Raw genomic sequence first — 26124 nt, 5'->3', positions numbered from 1 at the left:
TTAGCACGATTCGACACTGTATAGCTGAGATTCGTATGAGAATCTAGTGACAACCTTACTGCATGGAAAAGATATAGTAAGCTTGGAGCAGGTGCAGGCTTCTTTGCTGCCTTATGATACACAAAAGAAGAAGACCATTGTTGATGGTGGCCACGAGACTGCTTTAGCTGTTCAAGGCAGTAGGTTCAAATCGAGTTCCGGAGGCAAGGGTCTACAATGCTACGACTGCAAAGAATTCGGGCATAAAAAGAAAAATTGTCCTTTGAGAAAAAGAAAGGATGATCTTGGTCCGGGTTGTAGCAATTTTGTGGCAGAAGACTTCGAGTATGCCTTCTAGGTACTCGAAGCAACACTTCTCCTGGTGATGTGTAGTCTCAAGTGTTGTAGGGGTTTTGCAGCAGGTGGCGCTATGGGATTCGCAAGTGATAAGATGGTCCTAAAGGAGGAGAAGTGTGAGGACTGTTTTGTCTGGCTCGACAGGTGTTGCTGGAAATGGGCGCGCTGACAAGTTGCCAGGTTGCAGACAATAAAGAGGGGAAATCCTACTGGAGGAGACGAGGGTATGTCGAGACCTTTTGTCTGAAGCTAAATGGTGATATTTAGCTTGCAGCAGCTGCACATGCATTGGCAGTGACTGAATCGGAACAGGACCAACGAGGTTGATTCAGGGTGTGTATGCTGGTAAATAAGGCCAATGGAGGCTTTGGCAAGGGATGCAAGGATTTTTTCATGGTATATTCACCAAGGTGGAGATTGTTGTGTTTGGCTCATATAATTATGAGTTGGCAACAATTTTGATAGTGTTAACTTTCTGAATGCTACAAGGAAATGGCAGCGGTCATTTGTAACTTTGTGTTTGGCTTTCGGTTGTGGCATGGAAGTCTTGTTTACCTCTAGCCTTTCTAGTACTACAGGTCTTCCAGCAGAATATATCAATTCTGTCGTTAATTCATTCCTCAACTCCCTGACATGTATTCCGACTCTTGATCTGAATCAGTAATGTTCTATGGTTCTATTGTCGTATCAAGTCCAGTTTTAAGTCCTGTTGCAAGAACATCGAGCCCCAATTCATCCTGCAGAAGTTTGGTTATTGCATCTTTCACCTCTAAATTCTGTGTAGTTGAGTCTTCATCAACATCGTGGACTCCCACAACGATCAGCATGTCATCTTTTGCGCAAGGCCCTCCAAATCATAAGTCGGTCTCAACATCAGCGTGCTGAAAGTTTGAAACTCAGGATCCTACATTTCTTCTTCCTTTCTCATTTGTTACTGTAGTTCGAGTCTGACTTTTTTACCCTGTCAAAAATATCTGTGAATAAATGGCTTTTCAACTTAAATAAAGGCATTCATTGCATTCCTTTCATACGCAAGCTATAGTTCTCTTTGATCATTCGTAGAACGGCAAGAAGAATGATCCAAGCTTCAACCTTTCAACAATTATTATAGCAAACTGAGAACATTTAACGAAGGGACGATTCCTTACGAAATCACATAATAACATAATCTCCGAGATTCTGCAGAATATATACCAATACCTTTCAACAATTATTGTAGCAAACCGAGAACATTTAACAAAGGGACGATTCCTTACGAAATCACATAATGACATAATCTCTGAAATTCTGCCGAATATATACCAATACCTTTGTCAGTCCTTGAAGGTCAACTGCTAAGGTTTCAGCAATATGCTTTTGCAAACCTTCCAGGTCTCACTATATCAGTTTTGTCGCGGGGAACTGAACTGTCCTTGTTTGGCATAGCTGTCTTGTATAACTCCTTCATACCACTCCTCAACTAGTTGCTCGAGTAATGATCGTTAGATTTGTAACTGCGAAATAAATGCGTAATAAGCAAAATGTACTTGTTCATGACAACCAAAATTTGTGTTGGTATACCCTGCATTCCGCATGTCCCGACGTACAGCCAGGCATTGTTGTATTTCGCTCACAGAAAGGTATCTGATACGAGCCCTCAGAATTGTGTTGGACTTGTGATCATTTTGTTTTCATTGTCATTAAAATTATTCGCAAAATCGTGTCCAGACATGTTTGGAATTTCTTGTATCTTATATAAAATAAAGCGACAAAATGACTGGCGATTATGTTTTCATACATCTTGGAGCAGTTCCATCCTTATGGCAGGGCCAGTCGAACATAACATGCTAAAAGGAAATCCAAAAGTAAACCAATTAACTTGAAATTCACTGTAAATCGTGCTTATTTGTACGAAAACTTTTCTCAGAACGTGCTAGGACATATGATTGGAAATTAGAACCATTTGTTCTTGGTACTCACGAAATTTGGGTGTATCTGATATTTCTTCATTTCTGCAAACAGCGACAATTCTCGCTCCAAATTTCCACTTTCCACACACACACCTATGAACCAAATGGCATGATGCATTACATTTAGGGCGGAAAAATAATGCAGTTTTGCATCTAATTACGTACATGTAGGAAGAATAGTAGTTACAAACAGGATAAATCGCGAGACAGGAAAGCTTCAAACCTTGGTAGCTGTTATATATGCAATAACATCAGGTTTCATCCCACCTGCACGCATATTTTTCTGGCGAGACCAAAATTTTTAAACCAAATTTGCAAACCAAATGATGTTGCTGTAGATGATTGGATTATTAACTAAGTGTCGATTAACGTGCTTGTTTCTTATTAAAACACATCATTTGGTTTTCAAATTTGATTAAAAAATTTAGTGTCCCTAGCATTATACTTTCTGAAAATCTGCATTGAACCAAAAGGCTTTTATGTTCGTATAGTTTTTGCTCTTCAAAGATTGTAAAAGGCGAAAAGCCCTATTGTACTGGCAAGCCTGGACACAAGCGTGACAGTTATGAATACCACATTTTATACCAAATGATGTAAAATGAATTGAATTAGCATCCAATGAGATAACATTTACCTTCTCTCTATGAGTGAGAGTCTTTCTCTCTGAAAGTGAGAGTTTTTCTCTCTGTGAGAGAGCAGCAACAAACCCTAGAATTTTCCTTTGCCGCATCCTAATTCCGATTAGGGTCGGTGGCAACCTTTTTCTTCTTTCCCTCTGCAACCTTTTTCTTTTCTCTTTGTTTATTTTTCCTGCTTTACTTCCAGCGTATTCCATAGCCTTTTCACCACTGACTATCACTAAACTCTCCATCCACTCAGATCCACTCATCGAACTCTCAGATCTTTTCATCCATATACCCATCTACATGTCTTTCTTTCGAATTCCACCGATTTCATCTCTATTGAAACCTATAACCAATTTTGACCGCGAATTCTTGCGGTCACCAACTGAGAAGGTGTGTAGAGTTCCGGTGTTCAAACCGGGTGGCCACACCATAAGTGTCTGCCTTTTCTGGCAGTATTGTTTGTGGTAATCCCACAGGTTTCTTTGCTTTGGTAGTCTTGTTAGTTGTTTGACGAGATGCTATCATTTGGAAGTCGGAATCCATCTTCTTTTCACCTCTGAGGTGATGGTTCTAGTTAGTGGTGGCGGTTTGAGATCATCAGGGTGTGCTGTTGCGGCAGCGATTTCGACGGAAGAGCTGGAAGAAAGCAATTAGGTTTAGGTTTCATGTTTTTTTTTTTTTTTTTTTGTTGTGGGCCAAACTTTGTTTTGGGCTTTGGGTTACTTTTGAGGTCCATGTTTTTGTTTATGTGGATATTGTACTTGGACCTCTAATTTTGTAATATGTTTGTTTTGCTAATGAAGTAACCTTTGATAAAAAATAAAAAAAAAATAAAAAAAGCATCCAATGAGATAAAAATCAACACTAAATAAGATAAAACACTAATTTGATGTGGCGGTTACAATCTCGTACCACACATTATGTGGTATGATTAGCATTATTCAATTTTTATTTTTATTTTAGAGGAGAGGGGCTAGGGGTTAAGAATTTTTAGAAGCAACTCCTACGCACTGTTTGTTGGTTGGTCAACCAATTAATCATTTTAACGCTTAGTTTTTTAATTAATATACAATGATATATTTATATTTAGTGGTGAGAAATTTGATCTAAGTTACACAATGGATCAACTATATAAAAAAGGGTGATTTTGTGAAAAATCAATAAAAAGGTTACAATATTAACAATGGATCAATAATATTTATGTTAATTATAAATAGGTCAACCATTTATTGTGATATTTAAATGCATTTAAAATAAACAAAAATTACAAAATCTGCAACTACAGTTGGCACCCACGTCAACTAATTTTATAGGTCAATCATGTATAGTTTTATATTTGGAATAAGTCAATACGGATCAGACATTGCCATGCGTGTCTGTTTCCTAATTTTGTTTTTGACATTTGGATTCAGACACTGAGTTGCAATGTCCATTTATTAGTTTCATTTTTTCCATCACTTACACGCCTCCTACATGTTCCTTTGTACATTTGGATTTAGACACTGTAATGCAGTGTTCATTTCTTGGTTCTGTTTTTCACTTTTGGATTCAGAGACTAAGTTGCAGTGTCCGTTTCCTGATTCTATTTTTTCCATCACTCACACATCTCCTACACTTCACACGACTCCTGATTTTACATTTAGATTTAGACACTGTAATGCAATGTATGTTTCCTAGCTCTGTTTTTTACATTTAGATTTAGACACTACAATGCAGTGTCTATTTCCTGGTCCTAATTTTTACATTTAGATTCGAACACTGCAATGTAGTGTCCGTTTCCTGGTTCCCTTTTTTTTTTTTTTACTTGAGTAGATTCCTTCATGTAAACGTAAGGCGAGAGAGAGTGATAGAAATATACATATTCTAACTATTTATTGGATTCAGATCCTCTCAAGATCAGTTCTATAGAAATAGAAATCCAACAACCGAATCCTCTTCCCCCGCCTCTCTTCCCCCTCAACTTCTATTTCTCCCCCGCACCCCCGCACCCCATCATTGTTAACAAACCCCAAATTCAATTGTAGGTTATCTGTGTTCTAAGTCTGATTTATTTTTTCACTATCCCTTACTATTTTAGCTTTTTATTTGTCATCTCTTTCTTCTTCTTCATCTTTGAGACTTCTTCACTCTAATTCTTCCATAGTTATGAAAAAGATCTCTGCAACCAAAAGACACTGGTTTGCACGACCCTTCTCTTTGTTGTTTGCTGAGATTTTAAGGTCAAGAAACTTGCAACTGAGGGATGTGGTGGTGGTGGGGCTGATTTTGGAGAGGGTAAGGTGAAGGACTTGCAATTGGTGGTTGTGGGTTAGGTGGGTTGTGGTAATGTTGGGGCTAATTTTGTGGTGGGGTTGAATTTAATTTGGAATTTGAGGGTTGGTGGTTTAAGGTTGAGAGCTTCGAAGTGACGGAGAAAGAGAAGAGTTAAGGGGGAAAAGAGGAAGGATAAGAGATTTTGACCGTTGGATTTGTATCAATGGATGAGATCCATCGGTCTGGAGGATCTCCACAAATTGATCCAGAGATGATCTAAATCTATATTTATAATAGCTTAAGCCCATATAACATTTATAGAGAGAGAAAAAGAGAGTGAATGATAGAATAATCAAATTCTAACTATGTATAATAACTTAAAGCCTATATGGCATTCATCATTGACATATCCCTAATTAATAAAAATATATCATTGATTAAGTCCAAAACAAAAATATGTCATTGATATATGCCTTAATAGTAAAGTTTTATTGACTTTTGGCTAAATTACCTTAAAAAAAATTGGTGTCGAACTCGTCGATTTGAACCTAAAACATTAAAATTATAAGCAGAAATTAATAACAATAGACATAGTGCCAAGTAATTTGATTGTTTTTTTTTTTTTTTTTGACGAAGATTTGATTGTATTTAAAACGTAAAAAATTGCAAGCTCCACCAGAAGCCTGGGTTGTACCAAGGGCTAAAGTGGTCCTCCAAAGAGCATGGGCTCCAAATAACCGAGGCCTAATTATCCCCTTAGAAATCCACAAGCAAAAGAGTCGCGCGATGGCGCAGGTTTTAAGATTTTGTTAAATGTGTGGTATTTGTAAAAATTTATTTACATCCATATTAAAATCTAGGGGTGTAATATTCACACACTCCATTTTACTTCTCACACACCTTTCTAATTTTTGACCGTCGGATCTGATGAATTGAAGAAAATCAACGGACATAAATTAACAAGGGATGTGTGAAGTAATTTAGGGTATGTGAATAGCACACTCCTAAAATCTATTTACATCCCTATGTTCTATAAAGAACAAATGGTACGTAAAATTTATCTTATTTACATCCATGTAGTTATAATACACACAAAAATATCTTGTTTTCTATGTCTCAACTTTTCACATGTGATAAAAAAAAAAAAGGGAAAAAGCTAGGAGCTTTTCGCGTGAGTTTCCGTCCATACACCTCCACGACCACCTATCTTCCAAGGCCGATTCCGGCCAACTCTGATGGAGTTTTTCGACGTCACCACCACCATCTCGAAGCTCTCATTCCCCTCTTAAAAACTCACCCAAGAACCATCTTGATTAACCATGGTATGGAACTTCTGTGCTTCACTTGCTTATTGATTGGGTTACAATCTCCGCATGAGAAAAGCATTCCCTGATCTAAAAAAAAAATAAAAAATAAAAAATCATAGTTAATAATTTCTTTTGCTATTCCTATTTCATTTTGGCATCATGTACAAAAAATGTAAATTCCAAGCAACAAATTGATAGTAAGGAGGAACATGCTTAAATCAATCTTTAAATTTCCATCACACTTCTTTGTAATTAAATAAAGTAAATACTCAGTAATCATATCACAATCACAAAAGTAAGGATTTTCAACTACCACAATATTTAACAACTACTACGAATCACTTACAAAAAAAATACACAATACATGCTCATGTTGATCTGAGACCCTAAATTATGTGAAACGAATGTGAAGTACAACACGAACCTGAATGAACTTTTGCTTCATGGAATGCTGCATTACCATTTGCATGTCTACACAGCTCTTAGAGTCTTAGTTATGCTCGTAGAGCTCCAAAATCTCATGACAGAGTTGCTCCATCTGCACTCTCATGTCTTATATGAATTCCATTTCTTGCAAGTTCAAGAGAGTTAAACTCACAATTGAAGGATGATTTGTGGGGGGAAGAGAAGTGATGGTAATTTTGATGGTACGATGGAGATGGTGATGGACCTTGCCAACTATTTGGATATTTAGAATGAGATGGCAAACGTCGGGGTCGACATGTACAAACAGCTCGATCAGAATCATCCCCCACTTCAATATCTTGATAGCCCCACACTGCCATGTGAGATGGCGAGGGCTGCAATGACAATTGCTTTGCGTGCAGTGTATCATTTGGTCTACATACCAGAACTGATAACATTATCGGCAATTGGTAATAAGGAGTCTGGTATTAAAAGATAAAGTTTTAAATCATAAAGAGAGATACAGGGAGAAAGTCTTACATTGCTCGCAAATACATATAGTTATGTGCATACAAAGAAAAATAATACAGAAACTGTTCTAAATCATCTCATTCAAACCATCAAAATAGTTTAAAATTATCACCAAAAGAGTTATTCAAGTCAACAAGCTCAATACAAAAACTGTCTGAAACACCCACTTCCACTTTGCGAGAAACTATGGTAGTAGCCATTAGTTAAGCTTCCGTGATAAACTAAAAGTTGAGATATTATAAAGAAAATAAATAATACTCAAACAGAGAAAAATCAACGGAATATAACCATCTTTGAGTCTATTCCAAACAACCTACATATAAACATGAGCACATCTTCATATACTCCATCTTCTCTGTCTCAAATGAAATTTGTTTTAATACACGTCTCAACAAATAAGATGCAAAAAGCTCCCTCGCCAAATAGGGGTAAACGCGTCATTTTACTGTTGAGCTAAAAATGTGAAGCGAAGGAAGAGAAAAGCAAGGGCAATTCCATCATTTTACTGTGCTTAGGAACAGTAAAGTTGCCAAACTGGGTTTTAGTATATATAGAATTTTTGTAATATGATGTTAAAAAGAGACATAACGTAGGCCATTTGGTTGCACTAGTGAAAATGTTAATGAATATTCAAGTAAATTGGAAGTTGGTGACTATGAATTATGATTTAAGTCATAGCGTTTCTATTTCTATGAAAATGTTCATGAACTTCTTACCGTTATTTTATGCCACTCATGATTTTTTGTGTACATATATACTTTTCCAACTACGTACGTATTTTTGAGATACTTTGATATTTCTTCCAACGATTGAGGTTCCTTTTTTGTTAAACAACCATTGAGATATTTGAGTAAACTAAAATATATAAATATACAGAGCAGCTTTCCTAACATCCTTATTTTAAGGACTTGTGAGGACCTCTTTCATCTGAACCCTTATATTAATCTAAGGGTAGCTAGGCTTATTAAGTTAAATCTTCCTCATTGCACCTAAACAAAATTCTAATCGGAAAAAAAAAATGAGAGGGAGAAGAGAACTACAATGCCCAGTTCTCCTCCCACAAATTCAATAATGTTCAAAATCCAGTAAATGTTAATCACAAAGCACCAAAAAACAAAGATTGAGATTTCAGGGTTTTAAAAATTGCTTCTCTTCTTCATCGTGAAACCATGTCGGGTTGTGCAACGCAGCCTGTATCTTGTCAACCGAATTCAATTTTCTAGTGGGAGTTGAGGAACATGAGATGGATGGGTAGCCATAAAATTGTAAGCAAGACTTGACGAGCCTCTAAATATGAAGCTCCAAGATAAAGGAAGGGTTCAGAAATTCATCCACACACCCAGACACTTAAACTCCCAGACAATCTACTCTCAGAAACCGTTGCCACAAGCCAAATCCTTGTGGCATCCGTCGAGATCAAGTCAATGCAGCCCTCAGATCAACGACCATACATACACAGCCTACAACCCTGGATATCGAATTAGAGCATTCAAATATTGTAACAAGATCGTAACCCTAATTCTACATTAATGCGATTGTTTACTTTGTAACGTGTTCTTGTGTTATTTATCGTAGGAATTTCATGTTCACAATTACTGTCTCTTTTTCCCTTGTCGTTCGGTTTCTTGTTTCTCCTGAAAAACACATCGCTGTTTGTGATCACCACCTTGCAGTTCGGCCTGCAACGCACCATCACATAACCTGCATTGCCATCCTGACCGTGGATCGCACCAAACAAACACTAACTCGATTCAGAGGCACAACTTGGGGGACACAGCGAGACAAAGAAAACCTTTTTCTTCATTCTAGAAACAACGAAACAGCGTTCAAATATTTTTGCAGGATCGAAATGCTGGTAAAGAAAACAAGAGTGAGTGCAATTGAAAACGTTTCGAGCTGCGATGCGATCTCCTCGTCCAATGAGATGTGTGTTTCAGTATAGTGGATAAAACTAGAGAGACGAAGAAGGGGACAGAGGTGGGTGAGGACTTTGAAAATTCAGGAGAGGGTCGTCAATAGAAAAAGGAAGAAAGGCTAGAAATTGGGATGGCAGAACGAAAAAAAAAAGAATGAAGAGTATAAAAAAAAAGACTTTGAAAATTCCAATGCAAAGATAAGTCCTTGCATGGGTCCCACAACGTGAATATTTTTTTTTTTTGAACAAACGATATTATCTACACTAAAGGGAGGAGGTGGGCTTAGCCTTCCAATGAGCTAGCAATAATGTGGTTCAAATTCGCCTTTAGCGAGAATCGAACCTAAGACCTCTCACTTACAAGTGAAAAGGAATCTTACATTTCAGATTGAATTTTTAGATAAGGAAATTATGATGCATTGTTTTCTTTTAACGCTACGAAGTGATTAAGACAGAGAGACGGCCAGCAAAAAGAAGGAAGTGATTAAGACACTAATCCACTACACCCCTGTTAACGCTATGGCACCCAAATTATAGGTAAGGATTTCGTATTCTTTATTCTTTCCTTACAACTAAAATGAGGAATATAAGGGATTGACCTAAACAGAAGCAGTCAGCTCTTATTAATTCCGTGAAGTTAACTCATCTGCCGTGGTCCATGGGTGGTATTATTCAAGCTAGTTTGATACTCTTATAGGAATCTGGGGTTTAAGTATTTATACAAGCTAATATATATGCATATATGCAAAGGGTTGTGCAATTACAAAGGAAGAGAATGAAGAGTTTTCATATAGGTTGAACTGTAAAATAAGAGGGAATGCATAAATGCATATATGGCTACACGTGTAGATTAAGGAATTAGGAAGAAAGAAAAGGAAAATAAGGAGAGCAGGGACCTTAATATGAGAAATATAGGCTATTGAGATTTGTTTTGCACAAAGTGATCTTACCCTTGTTAATTAAGGGTTATGGTTTTATTCTTGGGTTACTGAATGCAGAAATGAATGTGGAAAATAAAGGGAGAACATCGGATTTCACAAGGTGTGGTCACTGTGATTGGTTAATGATTGCTTGCTTTGGAATTCAGGTAGGGGAAATACGGCAGACCTTTACGGATATTGGCTTTATTAAATTTCGTGAAACATTATATTATTATTATCGATCTTCTTGGTTGATTAATGTGATTTGGCTTGCTAATTGAATAAATAATGCCCTTGCGTGTTTACTTGCTATTGGTTATGGAATTATTGATGTAATGCTATTGGTTGGGAATATAATGTGGTATATGTGAATGATAAATGAAAGTATTTGTGAATCATTCATAATTGGTCGTGTGATTGGAGTTTCGGTGTTGAGGAAGAAATTCTAGAAATGAGGGTAGTTGGAATGAATCTTTTGTGTAGTTGAGCCAAACTCTTAGTAGGTACCAAGTCTTAAGCAAGTCCACAGTGCACAGTTTTTTTTGGGTAATTCGGGATTGGCGACGAAGGGTTTTGGCAAGATGACTAACAAAAGGGGAAATTGGGATGATTGAGTTACAGGGGATTAATTTGTATATTAGAACATTCGAACCACCACTGCAGAGGAAAAATGCATGGTATGGGACGTGCAAGTCCGCGTGTTTTACTATATGAATTAACGGGTAAAGATGAAGAGTGTTGCATTGCATTCATACATTGTTATCGATGATGATTTGGTACTTGATTACATGATTATAACACGTACTTTAGTATTGTTAATTTATTGTGGTAAGGTTATGTACCTACTGAGCTGTTAAAGCTCACCCTCAATTTTTATGCAGGTTTACTAACCAAACTGTCAAAATGGTAAATCAGATGAGACGAAATAGATGTGAGGCTAGAATTTGTATTTATTTATTTAGCCTTGTAAAGAATTATTGAGTTATTTTAAATAAGAAGAATTTTATTTTCCACCTCGTTTCAGTTTTAATTTTATTTATTTAGTTTTTAGTTTGTGTTTCGGACTCAGGTTTAAATTTTTCCACCGATTCTAGGTTCAGGGCGTGACAGATATATTCACGCTAAGGAATGTAAAAAAAAATTTATATCAAACTTGTTACGGAATAATAATCAAATTAATTAGGAAATTAAGCACACTGTCTCAAAACGACATGTAGTGTTTAAAAAAAAAACACGAAATATATTTTTTAAACGACATGTAGTTAGGTAATAGGCCAAGCATTTTTCGCGTCCAACTCCTACGTGGCACCAATTCTGGCAAAGGGTGGTAGAATTACATGAGGGTAAGACCAACCCGCGCCCAACAATCCGCCACGTCCAAAATTTCCAAGGGCAAACCCGGAAATCCACACAATCTCAAGCTTCTGGAGTGTCCCGTCCTGTCCAAATTGCTTAACCAGATTACCAGACCAGATATCAGCGACACATCATTTCTAAAATTCGGATGGAAGATCAAACCCTTCAATCGTCCGGAATTTTGGAAATCGGATACATTTGATGCCGATAAGAGATGCTGCCGAAACAGCAATCGAAGGCCGATTTGGCGAAGAAGCAGAAGATCGTAGAGGACAAGACCTTCGGGCTCAAGAACAAGAACAAGAGCAAGAATGTCCAGAAGTATGTTCAAACCCTCAAGCAATCTGTCCAGCCGAAGCCCGATCCTTCCAAGACCGCTGCTAAGGTCCCATTTTCTTCATCTTCTTCTTACTTTCTATGATTAATCGATGAATGATTAAATTTTGATTGATAGGTTGATTAATTAACTTGATTTTGATTTATTAGAAATTATTTTTAATAGAAGTTTCGATTTTTGTTTTGATTCTATGTGACGTGACAGAATGGATGTGATCCATCAATTTAGATAAGAATTAACGTTGCAGATGTTGATTAGTTTAGTTGGTCAGGACAATTTGCCCTCTTGCTCCCAAGTTCGAATTAAAATAGTTTAGGATACTGCCTTTTGGAAAACAAAAGATTAGAAAATAAAATTTTGAATTTGCATGGTTAGGGAAACATTTCAATTACACATGTATTAGTTTGGGGAGAAGGGAGTTGCTACAACCTGGGATGCCACCGTGGCATCCCAAAATAATGATGTGTCGCCATGTGTTTTAAGTTTCTTGGATGGCGTTGCATGATGGGTTTGGGACACTACCACCTAGGCGTCTCTGTTTCATGATAGTTGTTCTCGAGTTTTAGACTTTGGTTTTTTCAAGCGTTTGAGTATCTGTTTTGCTTCATATGGAGTTTTTTATTTTTGTATAGTAACTAAAATGAGTGAAATTTTGTCTGTGAGATTTGTGTAACAGAAGAAGAATGAGGAAGAGAAGGCCAAGGACAAGGAACTAAATGACTTATTTAAGGTTGCTATTAGTCAACCGAAAGTACCAGTGGGTAAGTGATTACTTTATGTTCTAGTGTCCAGTTGATTGACATTTTTGAAATTCCAACATGATATAAATGGTTAATTGATCTGTGCGTAGGTGTTGATCCCAAGTCTATACTATGTGAGTTCTATAAAGCGGGGCAGTGGGCAAAAGGTTTCAAGTGCAAGTTCTCACATGATTTGAATGTTCAGAGGAAAGGAGAAAAGATTGACATTTACACTGATAAGCGTGATAATGGTACCGTTATAATTTTTAACTTCAGTATGATGCTGATTGTTTGACAATTTTGGATTTTGTTGTGGTTTATGTTGTTCTGAGTTTGATTTTATATATTTTATAGAAGAAACAATGAAGGATTGGGATCAAGAAACTTTAGAGAAGATGGTGGAGTCAAAGAAAAATGAGTACCAGCAGAACAAACCAACCGATATTGTAAGTTCTCTCTTTGAGGTGTTTTGTACAACCTGCATTCTAGTTCCCAACTTCGCACATGCTTATTTAATATAGATGTTTGAACCATCAATGAACTTGTTAGACTTCAAAATGATTTTTCCTTTGTTGTTTTTAATACATGTGCAGATCTGTAAATATTTTTTAGAAGCAGTGGAGAAGAAACAATATGGTTGGTTTTGGGTCTGTCCCAATGGCGGCAAAAATTGCCACTACAGGCATGCTCTTCCTCCAGGATATGTTTTGAAGTCGCAGATGAAGGCTCTGCTGGAGGAAGAAAGTGAAAAAAATACCCATTGAGGAGGAGATTGAAAATCAGGTTATTTGAACAAGTCTTTACATCAAGTTACAGCATTTCGAGTTTGACTGTCTAAACGCTTTCAGTTTATCATTGCTATCATTTCCTGATATGTAACCTAACCAAACATTCGCCTCTTGGTTTTAGCGTGTTAAATTGACATCTTCAACACCTATGACTCCTGAGCTATTTATGCAATGGAAGAAGAAAAATATTGCAGAAAAAGATGCCAGCTTAGCTGCAAAAATGGCAGAGCGAGCTAAGAATGATCGTATGAGGTGTGTTTATTTTCACTTTCTCCAATTTGTTATCACCCCACCCTTTTAAAGAAGAAAAAATAATAAAAATAAAATGGATACAAACATTAACTTTCTGATGTTAACAAAGGAAATAACTATGAATGATGAAGGGGCATTTTGGATGTGGAGAACTGATTATGTTATCACTTCCTCTCTTGCAGTGGCCGTGAACTATTTTTGTCAGATTCTAGCTTATTTGTGGATGATGCTGAGGCAGATGAGAAGTACCACAAGGAGGAAGAACCTGCAGTTGCTGAAAAGAAGGTTGGTTTTAATTCTAAATTTATATTGGCGATGAACAGAATGGTAGTTTCACTTGTTAGCCATCACGCTTTTATATTTCTAACCTCAAAACTGTGTATTCTATTTTACTGGATGTTATGAGATAAAAGTGCCCAGGTCTATTAAAGCTTATGATAACTGTTTTTACACTATTGATCGTAGATGCTAGTGAGGAATTTGGGTTGCTTTTCTATGGTGTGTTATATTTGATTAGCACAGAATTGAATGGACAGTGTTAATTGTATCACTCAAATTTTCTATGGTTCGAACTCAAGCCAATGAGAACTCTAATGGAGATGGACCGAGCAACTCAGCAACAACTGGTGGTGATGCTGAAGTTACCAATGTTGATGATGACGATGAACTGGACATAGATAAGTTAAACGAGTTGGAAGCAAGCTTATCGAATGTAGCAATTCAAGAGCCAGGCACTCATGCTTAGTCCACAAGAGCCAATCTGAAGTCTGCATACTTTTTTTTTTAGTGTGGAATCATGTCATTATCTGTAAGCTCATGACCCCCTCAAGGAGCATAACCTCTCGAATGCTCTCTAGAAGGTTATAATGTTCACCTGTCGTTGATCTTAGCATCCTTGGGGATCATTATGTGCATTTGTGTTATTTATCTAATTTTCCTGAGTCAATAGTCCCTTAAGAAGGATACAAGAATAATCGTGTTGCGTTGTATTTTACCTGAGCATTATAGGATGCAAGTAATTTCTCTTCTCTCAGTTAATGCTAGAACTACCTAAATGTTGAAGAATTTAAACAAATGTTTCTCTTGGATTCAAGTGGTAATTCTTGTGCTTCCTGATGCTTAGTGTTAATCTGTCAAATGTGGCGGCTTCATTTAGCCCCAACAATCCGAACGTTGGAGACTGAATCATAAGCGTTCATCATCCACTCCATGGAGTTTTACATTGTCTAAAACCTTAAACTGAAGTAAGAAAATTGCAGCCGGAGTTCATTAATGTTCCATAAATTCATGCTAGGCCAACAGTAAACACTTACTATTGCGTCCAGACAATAGTTCGGCATCGCACAACCCAAAAAGAAAATTTGTCGTACCACCAGTTAGATACTGTCATCATTACTCGTCACCGAAAGACATGTTCTATGGTTCCACAAGTACCACGAGATGAAGCAATCAACGTTTGGTGTGGCCTATAATGCCTATATAGTGACCAAGATAGTGACATAAATCCAAATGACCCTAACATAAAAGATATTCAATTATCATTGAGGGAACCAACTTGCATTTCTCAATTTAGTGTTCCCTCAAAGCCTAAGCATGTTACATCAAGATCTGGGGGCAAATCAACTTGCGAAAATAGTGCAACTATTAACATGATAATCACATCACCAATATAGTACCTGAGAATAACAAAAGTAATTTAATATCGTCACTACCATATCATCTTACACATTATCTTCTTGGGATCATCTGCATAGAAAATATGTAGTGATAAAGGTTAGCAACACATACGACATTGCTTTCCCTTAAGGTTCACCCCTTTTTTATTTTAAGTACAAATATATATATCATATAACATTTGGTTAAAATCTCAAATCATGAGCATGCTCGATTGATAAGTTAAAACCAATGGCATGCGATTACCCAAACGTCACTGTATACCAACATTGCCTAATGACCAAATAAAACATAATAGGGTAAATTACATAAAACTACCTCAACTATGGGTTGAACTACAATCTCATACCTCATGTTTTAAAAATGACAATGTCCTCTTTACTTCTGTGATTGTGATATGATTATTGTGTATTTACTTTAAATAAAAATATTATGAGAGAGATCGGATGTGAGAGAGGGGAGAGAGAGAAGGGGTGGGTCCCACATGTTTTTAAATAAAAATATTAAAATAATTTATCTTTCATTTATTAATATTTAATTAATATTTTTATCCATTTGACAAGGGGGTGGACCTCGCCTCAAGTCATGTTAACATTTAACAGAAAAATTAACAGACAAACTAATTAACGTATGACATTGCAACAAATTCATAAGATGAGGCATGACATTGTCATTTTTAAAACATGAGGTATGAGATTGTAGTTCGACCCATAGTTAAGGTAGTTTTTTGTAATTTACTCAACATAATAACTATCTAGTGTTATGAATAGGCAAAAGTTAGAGAGGTAACCTTTGCTAAGGACAGGAGCGAAATGGGTGCAAAATATAACACCGTTTAGTTTCATAACTATAACACAAAAAGATTGCAGGTAAAAAGAGGAAGGGAGGGATACTGATATTATTACTTTCATTTCTTTTCTTTGTTATGTATTATGATCACACACGGAGTGCTCTTTATATAGAGCGACATCCGTGAAGGTTTACAAAAAATTGAAATGAATGTCTTTTGAAAAACCTCACATATCAACAACAACACAACTATTCTCAAGTCTTCCTCACTATTAGCTAAAGCATGTGGGCATACATTTTCACAATTTTTACAACACTCCCCCTTGGATGCCCACATATCAACATCAGTTGCCTCGTTAAAACCTTGCTCGAAAAAACCCAGTGGGAAAAAAACCCTAGCGAAGGAAAAATAGTACAACTTTGCTTGGATTGTTGATATAGGGTTAAGTATGCTTATGTTGCCTCTTTAAAACCTTGATATGAAAAAGCTAGTGGGAAAAATCCTAGTCGAAAAAAAAAAGAGTACAACATGCATGTATCATGGATGCTTCTTCTTATATGTATCTCCCCTTGATTCCGCATTCTTCAAATTTAACTGATTAGTAAGTCAACGTAATCCAATATCATGCACTAGCTTATGAAACGTGCACTTTGGTAAAGATTTGGTGAATAAGTCTGCCAGATTTTCATTGGAACAGATTGTCTGATTTCAATAACTTTATCCTTCTGAAACTCATGTGCACTGAAAATTTTTGGAGATATGTGTTTAGTCTTATCACCCTTGATGAATTCTTTCTTCATTTGGGCAACACAGGCTGCATTATCTTCATGAACGACAGTTGGACTGTTTGTCTTTGAAGATAGACCACATAAATTTCGGATATGATGGATCCTTGATCTTAACCAAGAACATTCACAACTTGCTTCATGTAAAGCAAGTATTTTTTTAGTGATTAGAAGATGTAGCAACTAATGTTTGCTTTGTTGAGTGCCATAAGATTGTTATATCTCCATTAATGAACACATATCCAGTTTGTGAGCGGGCTTTATGCAGATCATAGAGAAAACCAGCATCTACATATCCAACAAGGATCTGGTCATTTGTGAATTTCTCTGAGTAGAAGAAACCCATGTCTGTTATCCCACGAAGGTATCGTAAAACATCTTTGACTCCCTTACAATGACGAATTGTTGGAGCAGAGATATACCTTGCTAACAAGTTGATTGAAAAAGCCATATCTGGTCTAGTACATTGTGCTAAATACAACCCAAAAAAAAAAATACTATTGCACTCAGATATGGTACTTCTGGACCAAGGATAATTTCAGCATCTTCTTTTGGACGAAATGGATCTTTCTTAATGTTCAGAGAACGAACGACCATTGGCGTGCTGAGTGGATAAACCTTGTCTATGCCAAATTGCTTCAAGATTTTTTCAATGTAAGCTGATTGATGGACCAAATTTTCATTAGCACAATGCTCGATCTGCAGGCTTAGACAATATTTTGTTTTTCTAAGGTCTTTCATTTCAAACTCGCTTTTTAGATATTCAACAGTTTTAGTAAGCTCTTTAGGGGTTTCAACTAAGTTCATATCATCGACATATACTGCCACTATAGCAAATCCAGAATTTGATTTCTTAATGAACACACAAGGGAAAATGACATTGTTGGTATATCATTCTTTGATCAAATACTCACTAAGACGATTTTACCACATTCGTCCATATTGTTTTAGCCCATATAATCCTTAATTTGATTGAGAGCATACCTCGTGGTTTGTTAGTCATTTCAAGCAACTTAAGTCATTTTGGGACCTCTATATATATGTCAGTATCTAATTCTCCATATAGATACGCAGTGATGACATCCATAAGTCGCATGTCAAGTTTTTCTGAAACCACCAAACCTATTAAGTAATGGAACGAAATTGCGTCCATTACATGAGAATATGTCTCCTCGTAATCAATTCCAGGCGGGGTTTGGCCTACTGGTCCAAAAACACTTTGCCTTTCTAAGGAATTTAATTCTGCCTGGATAACATCTTTCCACTTAGGCCAATCTTGTCTTTGTTTGCACAATAGAGCGGGGCTCAATATCATCACTAAGTATGATTTTAGTGGCTATTGCGAATGCGAACATGTCGTCGATGATTATTTCATTTCGATTCCACAATTCATTAGTACATTCATAATGTATGGAGATTTCTTTGCTTTCATGTACTTCTGTCTCTTCAGGGACATATGTCTCATCAATAACATTTTCTTTTTTTGAAAGTATAGAATCATGAATTGTGGATTTGTCATTCATTTTCTTTTCTTGAATGATTTAATTTGGATTCAGCTGTGCCCTCATCCTTCTCTTTTGAGGGGCTGAATCTTTTGAACCTGGGGGGTCTACCACGCTTCAGGCGTGCACCAGATGAATCATTTGCTGCCACTTTATTTTGTCCAATAGCGACATCAATTCTTGCAAGCACATTTGCAGCTGGTATATGTGATTTTATCACTTTTGTAGCATCATTAAATGCATATGGCATTTGATTAGCAATACTTTGAAGATGAACGATCCTTTTCACTTCATTTTCACATTGAGTGCTTCGTGGATCAAAATAAGATAGTTGGGTACAACCCATGTTAACTCTTGCCATTCTTTTGGAACGGTCTTTTCTCCCTCTAACGACGGGAAGACTGTCTCATCAAGGTGACAATTCGTAAAATGAGTTGTAAACATATCACTTCTCAAGGGTTCCAAATATCTAATGATAGATGGTGAATCAAAACCCACATAAATTCCCAGTCTGCGCTGAGATCCTATTTTAGTGCGTTGTAGCGGTGCAATAAGCATATAAACAGCATAACCAAAAACTCGTGAATGTGAAATGTTTGGCTGATGCCCAAACATGAGTTGTAGTGAGGAGTATTGGTGGTTGGCTATAGGTCTCAATCAAACCAATGATGCATCATGTAAAATGGCATGTCCCTATGCAGAAACTGGCAATTTTGTTTTCATGAGCAAAGTGCGAGCTATTAATTGAAGCCGCTTGATAAATTCTTCTAGTAAACCATTTTGAGTATGGACATGAGGAATAGGGTGTTCAACATCAATGTCTAGTGTCATGCAGTAACCATCAAAGGTTTGAGACGTAAATTCACCAGCTTTATCAAGTCGGATTGACTTAATAGGGTAATCTGGGAACTATGCTCGCAACTTAATTATTTGAGCAAGAAATGTCACAAAAGCTACATTTCAAGTAGACAAGCAAACATGTGACCATCGAGTAGATGCATCAACTAAAACCATAAAATATCGTAATGGTCCACAAGGTGGTTGAATAGGCCCACAAATATCCCCTTAAATTCTTTGCAAAAATGATGGGGATTTAGTATCAATCTTTAATTTTGATGGTCTAATTACCAACTTCCCTTGAGAACAAGCCTTGTAAGGGGTTATCATTTGAGATACCAATGTGTTTGCTCAATAATGGATGTCCATTAGAGTTGGTAATGATTCTACGCATCATGATGGATCTTGGATGACCCAAGCGGTTATACCAAAGCATGTAAATTTTTGGATCAATGAACTTCTGGTTCATGACAGTATGTGCTTCAATTGTCTTTATGTATGTATAATACACTCCACTCGATAAACCATGCAACTTCGCCAATGTATGTTTTTGGGTATCATTGGAGGTAATGCATAGATATTCCACATTTTTTGCACTTTTCGTTTCAATTTGGTATCCATTTGAACGTATGTCTTTCAAACTTAACAAATTTCGAGTAGATCGAGTAACATACAACGCATTTTGTATGGATAATATTGTTCCATTTGGTAACATAATCTGGGCTTTTCCTAAGCCTTCAATTACATCTGATTGGCTTGATATTGTTGTTACCTTTACTTTTGTAAGCATCAAGCTTGAGAAATATTTTCGATCTCAAAGTATTGTATGCGTGGTTGCACTGTCTGCAAGACAAATATCTCCATCATTGCTCTTGTTTTGAGAATAACCATAGTTTTAATCCATGCTCTCTGAGTAAGGGAATCATGGTTACAAACAATTTATTCATAATAAAAGGAAATTGAAATGCCACTTTTATTGAATTGAAATGTGAGCTTTAAACTACAAGTTCAAATAATAAGAGTACATCAAACAGAAATGATTCAATCAGACCAGTACATTTCATTCCCTCTTTCCACAATGTCTGAGACATCCAGGTGGGTTGTGTTCAATTGCCCTGATAAATCGAACATTGGATCAGGTATATCCATTGGTTTAGCCTAGTCGAGGAAATGGGTTTCGACACCCTTTTGCTTGAGGGAGGCTTGATACAGGTCCACCAAATGTTTTGGGGTACGACAAGTACGCGCCCAGTGCTCATTGCCACCACATCTATGGCAGGCTTCTTTAAGATTTCTAGGAGTGTTATTCATATGAGCTTTACCTTCGTGATGATTTATATTTTTGAAATTTGGGCCTGAATTATGCCTTGGACCCTAGTTATAAAACTAGACACCATGATTCTTGAATTTCCCATTCCACCGGCCTCGCTTGTGGCCACGTCCTCGTTTGTAATTATTGCCGTGAGAAGATGTGGTGTTCACTTCGAGGGAAGCAGCATTCACTTCTGGGAATGACACCGATCCAGTAGGTCGGGACTGATGATTTTTCATTAAGATTGTTTTGTTTAGCCACAAGGAGCATCGATATCAGCTGGTTGTACTCTGTAAAGTCTTACTCGCTATATTGCTATTGCAGAAGCACGTTAGAGGCATGAAAGGTGTTGAAAGTCTTTTCCAGCATATCTTCCTCAGTGATGATCTCCCCACAAAACTTCATCTGGGAGCTAATTTTGAACATTGCAAAGTTGTACTCAACAACCGACTTGAAATCCTGGATCATTAGGTGTGTCCACTCATAATGAGCCCTTCGAAGAATCATCGTTTTCGGGTGATTGTATCCATTTCTCAATGCCTTCCAGAGGGCTAATGAATCTTCAACTGTTAGGTACTCGTTCTTCAATCCTTCATCAAGGTGATGACGGATAAAGATCATGGCCTTCGCCCAATCTTCCGAGGATGCACTGTTTTCCTCCTTGGTACTTTTTCCAAGATTTCTTGCCTCCAGATGGATCTTGGTATCCATGACTCAGGTAAGGTAGTTCTTCCCAGTAATATCCAAGGCAACAAAATCAAGCTTTGCCAAGTTAGCCATTTTCTTTTCTAAAAGAAAAATGAGATGTGTAAGAACTTGCAATAATATGTATTATGGAGGAATGTAGTGTTAGAACTTATGGTTCTTACAAATTTTTCGTTTTGATCTTCAAGCCAAAATGATAAGCGCTCGAAACTTCAGGCTCAAGATTTACATGATTAATGAGGAGGGCGATTGTACCGCACAGTCTCATTGAAAAAATATAGCATATGATGGGCGATTATACTGCACCACTCAAGCGGCAGGAAAATTTAAATATGCAGAGCAGAGTGGGTGATTATACTGCACCAACTAAAATTGCAGTAAAATTAAGGGTGTGCTATCCACACACCCCATTTTACTTCTCACACACCCCTTGATAATTTTTGTCCGTTGATCTTCTTCAATTCATTCTATCCGACGGTCGAAAATTAAAAAGGTGTTTGAGAAGTAAAATGGGGTGTGTGGATATCACACTCCTAAAATTAAATATGCAGTTCAAGATTGGAGATTGTACCGCACCATTTTTTATTGCAGTAAAATTAACATAAATAAACACTAGGTTAGTAATCAAGAGCTACACCAAACAAGAAATAAAAAATATAAGTAATTGTTATATTGAGAACTAGGAGCAGGCACGGTGCTAATAGATCTTGGCGAGGGTACATCAAGCAGGTGAGACAAAGGAGGAAGAAGAACAGTAAAATCCTTGTCAAAAGCATTTTTCGGCAAAGGAAGATGAAAACTGGTTAAGGTTCACACTATTTAGTTTCGTAACTATAACACAAAACAATTGGAGGTAAAAAGGAAGGGAGGGATACTGATATTATTGCTTTCACTTCTTTTCTTTGCTGTGTATTGTGATCACACAGGTAGTGCTCGTTATATAGAGCCACATCTGTGAAGGTTTACAAAAAATGAAATGATTGTCTCTTTGAAAACCTCACATATCAGCAACAACACAACTATTCTCAAATCTTCCTCACTATTAGCTAAAGCATGTGGAAATACATTTCCACAATTTTTACAACACCCAGGCATAAAGCGGAGGGGTTCACACAAGGGATATAGCACCATGCCAAATATCTAAAGAACAACTGGTCATCACCACATGGAATACGGGTGACACATTCGGAGAAACCCAAAACTAGATTCAAATACAATTTCATAATCAAGGCCAAAATCAATTTAAATCCAAGACCAAATACTCAACAATACAATTTAAACGTAAATCATTCCCTACAAAACATTTAAAAATAATAGAGAAACCGATGAGGCAAGTGAAATGACCCCCCCCCCCCCCCCCCCCCCGACATTTTCACCAAGGATAATGCTAGGGAGACTAAATTTGTAGATAAAATTTGCAAACTAAATGATGTGTCACCAATAGGGATGAGCACGTTTATCAACGCTTAGGTCATAATCCAATTATCAACTTTTATGTCATTTAATTTACAAAATTTTGTTTACAAATTTAGTGTCTCTAGCATTACCCTTTCACCATAGTCCGCAAATTAATAATCACCACTCAAATTCACGTACATCTCCCGAATCCCTAATTCCAATAATAAACCATAATTATATTTGTGTCCACAGGTTTTTACATGCCTCATCAAACCAAACACATAAAATCCAACTTAGATTAACCAAATCCTTGACTAAAGACACATATTGGATTCAGACTAAGAAAAAGAAGGAAAAATGAAACAGAGGGAACTTTGTAGCCTTCCCACTTCTTCACCTATCTCATTTATTTGTTTTCATTTTATTTTTGTTGGTACACCGGATGTTGGGTTTTATGAATCAAATCGTTGACTAAAGACATATATCTAACTTGTTATGCATTCAATCCAACACATGTATTATCCCAATTTAACTACTTGTGTCTAAAATGGGTTGGTCAGGCCCAATACTATACCCAACTTAATTTTTGAAGTGTGAAGTTTTATCTTAGAACTTTTCACTGCTTTTACAACTTACTTTTATATTGTAGATTGTTGTGACATTTTTCAATGTGAAATTAAGTCCATCATAACCTGTATTAAACCATACAACCCCGGCATAACTATGTTTGGTACGTCTGGAAGGATAAAGACAGGTAATGAATAAACCTTTTTTTGGGCAATATTCTATCTTCATGAGGAAAACGTGACAAGCAGAGCTTTTTGGATGCATGAATTTGGAAGAACCTTTCGCAACTTTGAATTATAATTGGGAATACAAGTTTTTTCTCAGGAGTGGGACCATAATCGAAGGAAAAATTTAGACATCTCCATTTTCTAACGTTGCAGAAACCAAAACCATCCATTTCGTGTTCACCTTTTTAAGTTAGTTTAGATCTTATTTTTTTATTCATCCTTTTTTCTTCTTTCTCTCCTTTTCACCACTCTTCTTTGTTTCTCAATTTTGCTCGTGTACTTTTTTTATATCACAAACACAAAATTCAAAAACTAAAAGTGAAGTACTAATCAAATGAGCCCTTAAATAATTGGACGCTTAAAATTAGATATATGATTATTCTTTTTTATTTTCTGGTTGACAGCTATATGGTTATTGATCGGTAATAAACCAAACTTGACAAGGAATAGTGCTGCTTTGCTCCCTAACAGTTAAAACTTTTTGTATTGGAATTAATCAACAACACAATGAAGGGTTTGTCGGGTTCAACTGCAAAAGTTTGTCTTTCTTTGTACTGTCTAGGATAAAAAGGCTTCAAATTTGCACGACTGGATCAACCTTGTCGCCCATATAATTGCACATATTATAACTGTACTGAAAATTGCAGAAACTTGTTGAGAATATAAAAAACGAATAAATGAAAAAATAAAACTCAGGTAAAAAAATTAAGTAAACAGTGTGTGGAGTTTTCTAAGTTGTGTTTTATTCTGTAAGATTTCCGAGGTGGGACTTTACGTTCTTCAACAAGAGTCATCCCTTAAGACTACATCATCATTTTGATAAACTGAAACAGATACATTAGGTATATGTGTTGCATACTTGCATGATTTCCAAACGCGTGCGGTTAAATCTGGAATCGGATAACAGATAGCTCTATTCATGTTTGTGCAACACCGTTGTATTATAAAAGTCATGCAGAACAACACAGAGTTCATCGTCTACAAGATCAGGACTCTTCATCCTCCATAAAAATGTACAGAGAGAGAAGAAAAAGAAATTTTTATTACGAACTGATGGTAGGATCAGTACATAAATATAAAACCAAAAGCAAAGCCCCATTAAAAACTTTCTCATGAATTTTTAAGAGCATACATGTGCTCTCCTAATACATATAGTACTGCAGTACACTGCTATAAAATTATGCAGCTAAAGACATTAACGCTCATATGACCTACACGTGGTTAATTTGATCACTAGCCGGCTGAATAGGCGCCTGCACAACCTGTGTCGCCACCTTTCGACGGCGGCTCATCCCTCTCCCGACTTTCGAAGCTACTCTCACCACCAACCTGACAAGACTGAACACTATCTTAACTTTGATCCGGCCTCTCTTTGGAGGAAGCCTAGATAGAGCCATTGGTGTGGATTTGGAGTAACACAAGAAGTTAGGTACGAACAGAAATTAAGAACCAATGTTTTGTATCCAAGTACAGAGGAAATGGGAATGATACAGCTTTTTATAATGTTGGTGTGGGAGCAGAGTGAGTAATGCAGATAGGCTGCGAAGTGCGATAATGTATTTATATATAGTATATGCTGAACAAAACACTTGCATGAGGAAAATGCACTGTTTTAAAAAGGTTAATCTGATTTCCATATGATATTTTAATCCCAATGTTTGATAGTTTAATATAGAGATTGCTTCCTTAAGTGATTCGAAAACTCAATCAAGTTTAATTCCCAGGAAATTAATGATATGTAAATCAAAATCTGATGTCTAGTGAAGTCATGTCCTTGATAATTGAAACTTTCAAATGATGAGTTACGGGTGACCTAGTAGTTGGGGGTGAATTTCAGGCCCGTATTCCACACGGCACGTCCTGGATTCGATTCTTGACGCTGACGAATCACACAATGGTGATTAGGGAAGGCTAAAATGCCTCTATGAGTGTTTTCGACCCCTGAAAGAGTGAACTACCGTGGCAAAGCCACCAGCTGGTTCCTTTAAAAGAAATGATGAGTTGGTTATATGGTTATGTTGGTTTAATAGGGTTGAATCATGTTCACAATCTCCATATAGGATAATAATAGGAGAGACACCAACTTGTTATATTAATTTTTGATTTCTAAGATGGGATGATTTCTCATTTTATTGTGAATAAATACGATATCAAATGAAATAAGACATGTGATAAATGAAATACTATCACATTAATTGAGTATTAAAACGTGGTGTGTATAGTACTTCCACATACATTGACACAAAAAGTTTTTAGTTCAAAGAGTACAAAGTCAAGCAAGGAAGATAGAATAAGTCGTAATTTGATGGATGTGATGGCTACTTAAAGACTCAAACCTAAGCAGCCACTCAAGACCATGAGGCAAGTTCCGAAAATTCTTGAAAACAACAATTAATTGCCCAATCTCTCTTGGTAATTCTGGGAAAGGGATCCTCTCTCTGGATCCCTTCCACCAAGTCCATTGATAGGATTTTTACTAAATGCGTAAAAATGTTAAAAACACCTAAAATACTTGCAAGAGAAACAAGGTTATTGTAGTATAATTGGCTCAAGCAAAGTCGTTCTCCACAAGGATTAATTTAAAGAGATCAAAGCGAAATCAATTCTCAACT

The 26124-nt window shown here is 36.6% G+C and overlaps 2 protein-coding genes across 2 annotated transcripts; one reads left to right on the top strand and one right to left on the bottom strand.

Moving 5' to 3' along the window:
- The first annotated feature begins 11697 nt into the window (after nt 1-11697).
- On the top strand, nt 11698-14815 carry LOC137722904 (zinc finger CCCH domain-containing protein 11). The gene is given in 9 exon segments (XM_088692583.1): nt 11698-11983; nt 12612-12696; nt 12786-12926; nt 13030-13121; nt 13269-13420; nt 13422-13458; nt 13585-13715; nt 13898-14000; nt 14302-14815. Coding segments are annotated over 9 exon segments (1071 nt in total). The 5' UTR covers nt 11698-11812; the 3' UTR covers nt 14461-14815.
- Nucleotides 14816-20930: 6115 nt separating this feature from the next.
- Nucleotides 20931-21326, bottom strand: LOC148697509 (uncharacterized). Its single transcript, XM_088691939.1, has one exon. It carries the CDS (start codon nt 21324-21326, stop codon nt 20931-20933), a length of 396 nt encoding a protein of 131 aa, XP_088548065.1.
- Nucleotides 21327-26124: the final 4798 nt, after the last annotated feature.

The sequence above is a fragment of the Pyrus communis genome, chromosome 4 (genome assembly GCF_041283825.1).
Source record: "Pyrus communis isolate YQ-2024b chromosome 4, ASM4128382v1, whole genome shotgun sequence".
Classification (NCBI taxonomy): domain Eukaryota; kingdom Viridiplantae; phylum Streptophyta; class Magnoliopsida; order Rosales; family Rosaceae; genus Pyrus; species Pyrus communis.
Note: the sequence above shows the minus strand (reverse complement) of the source record. Positions and strands in the feature narration are given on the sequence as shown.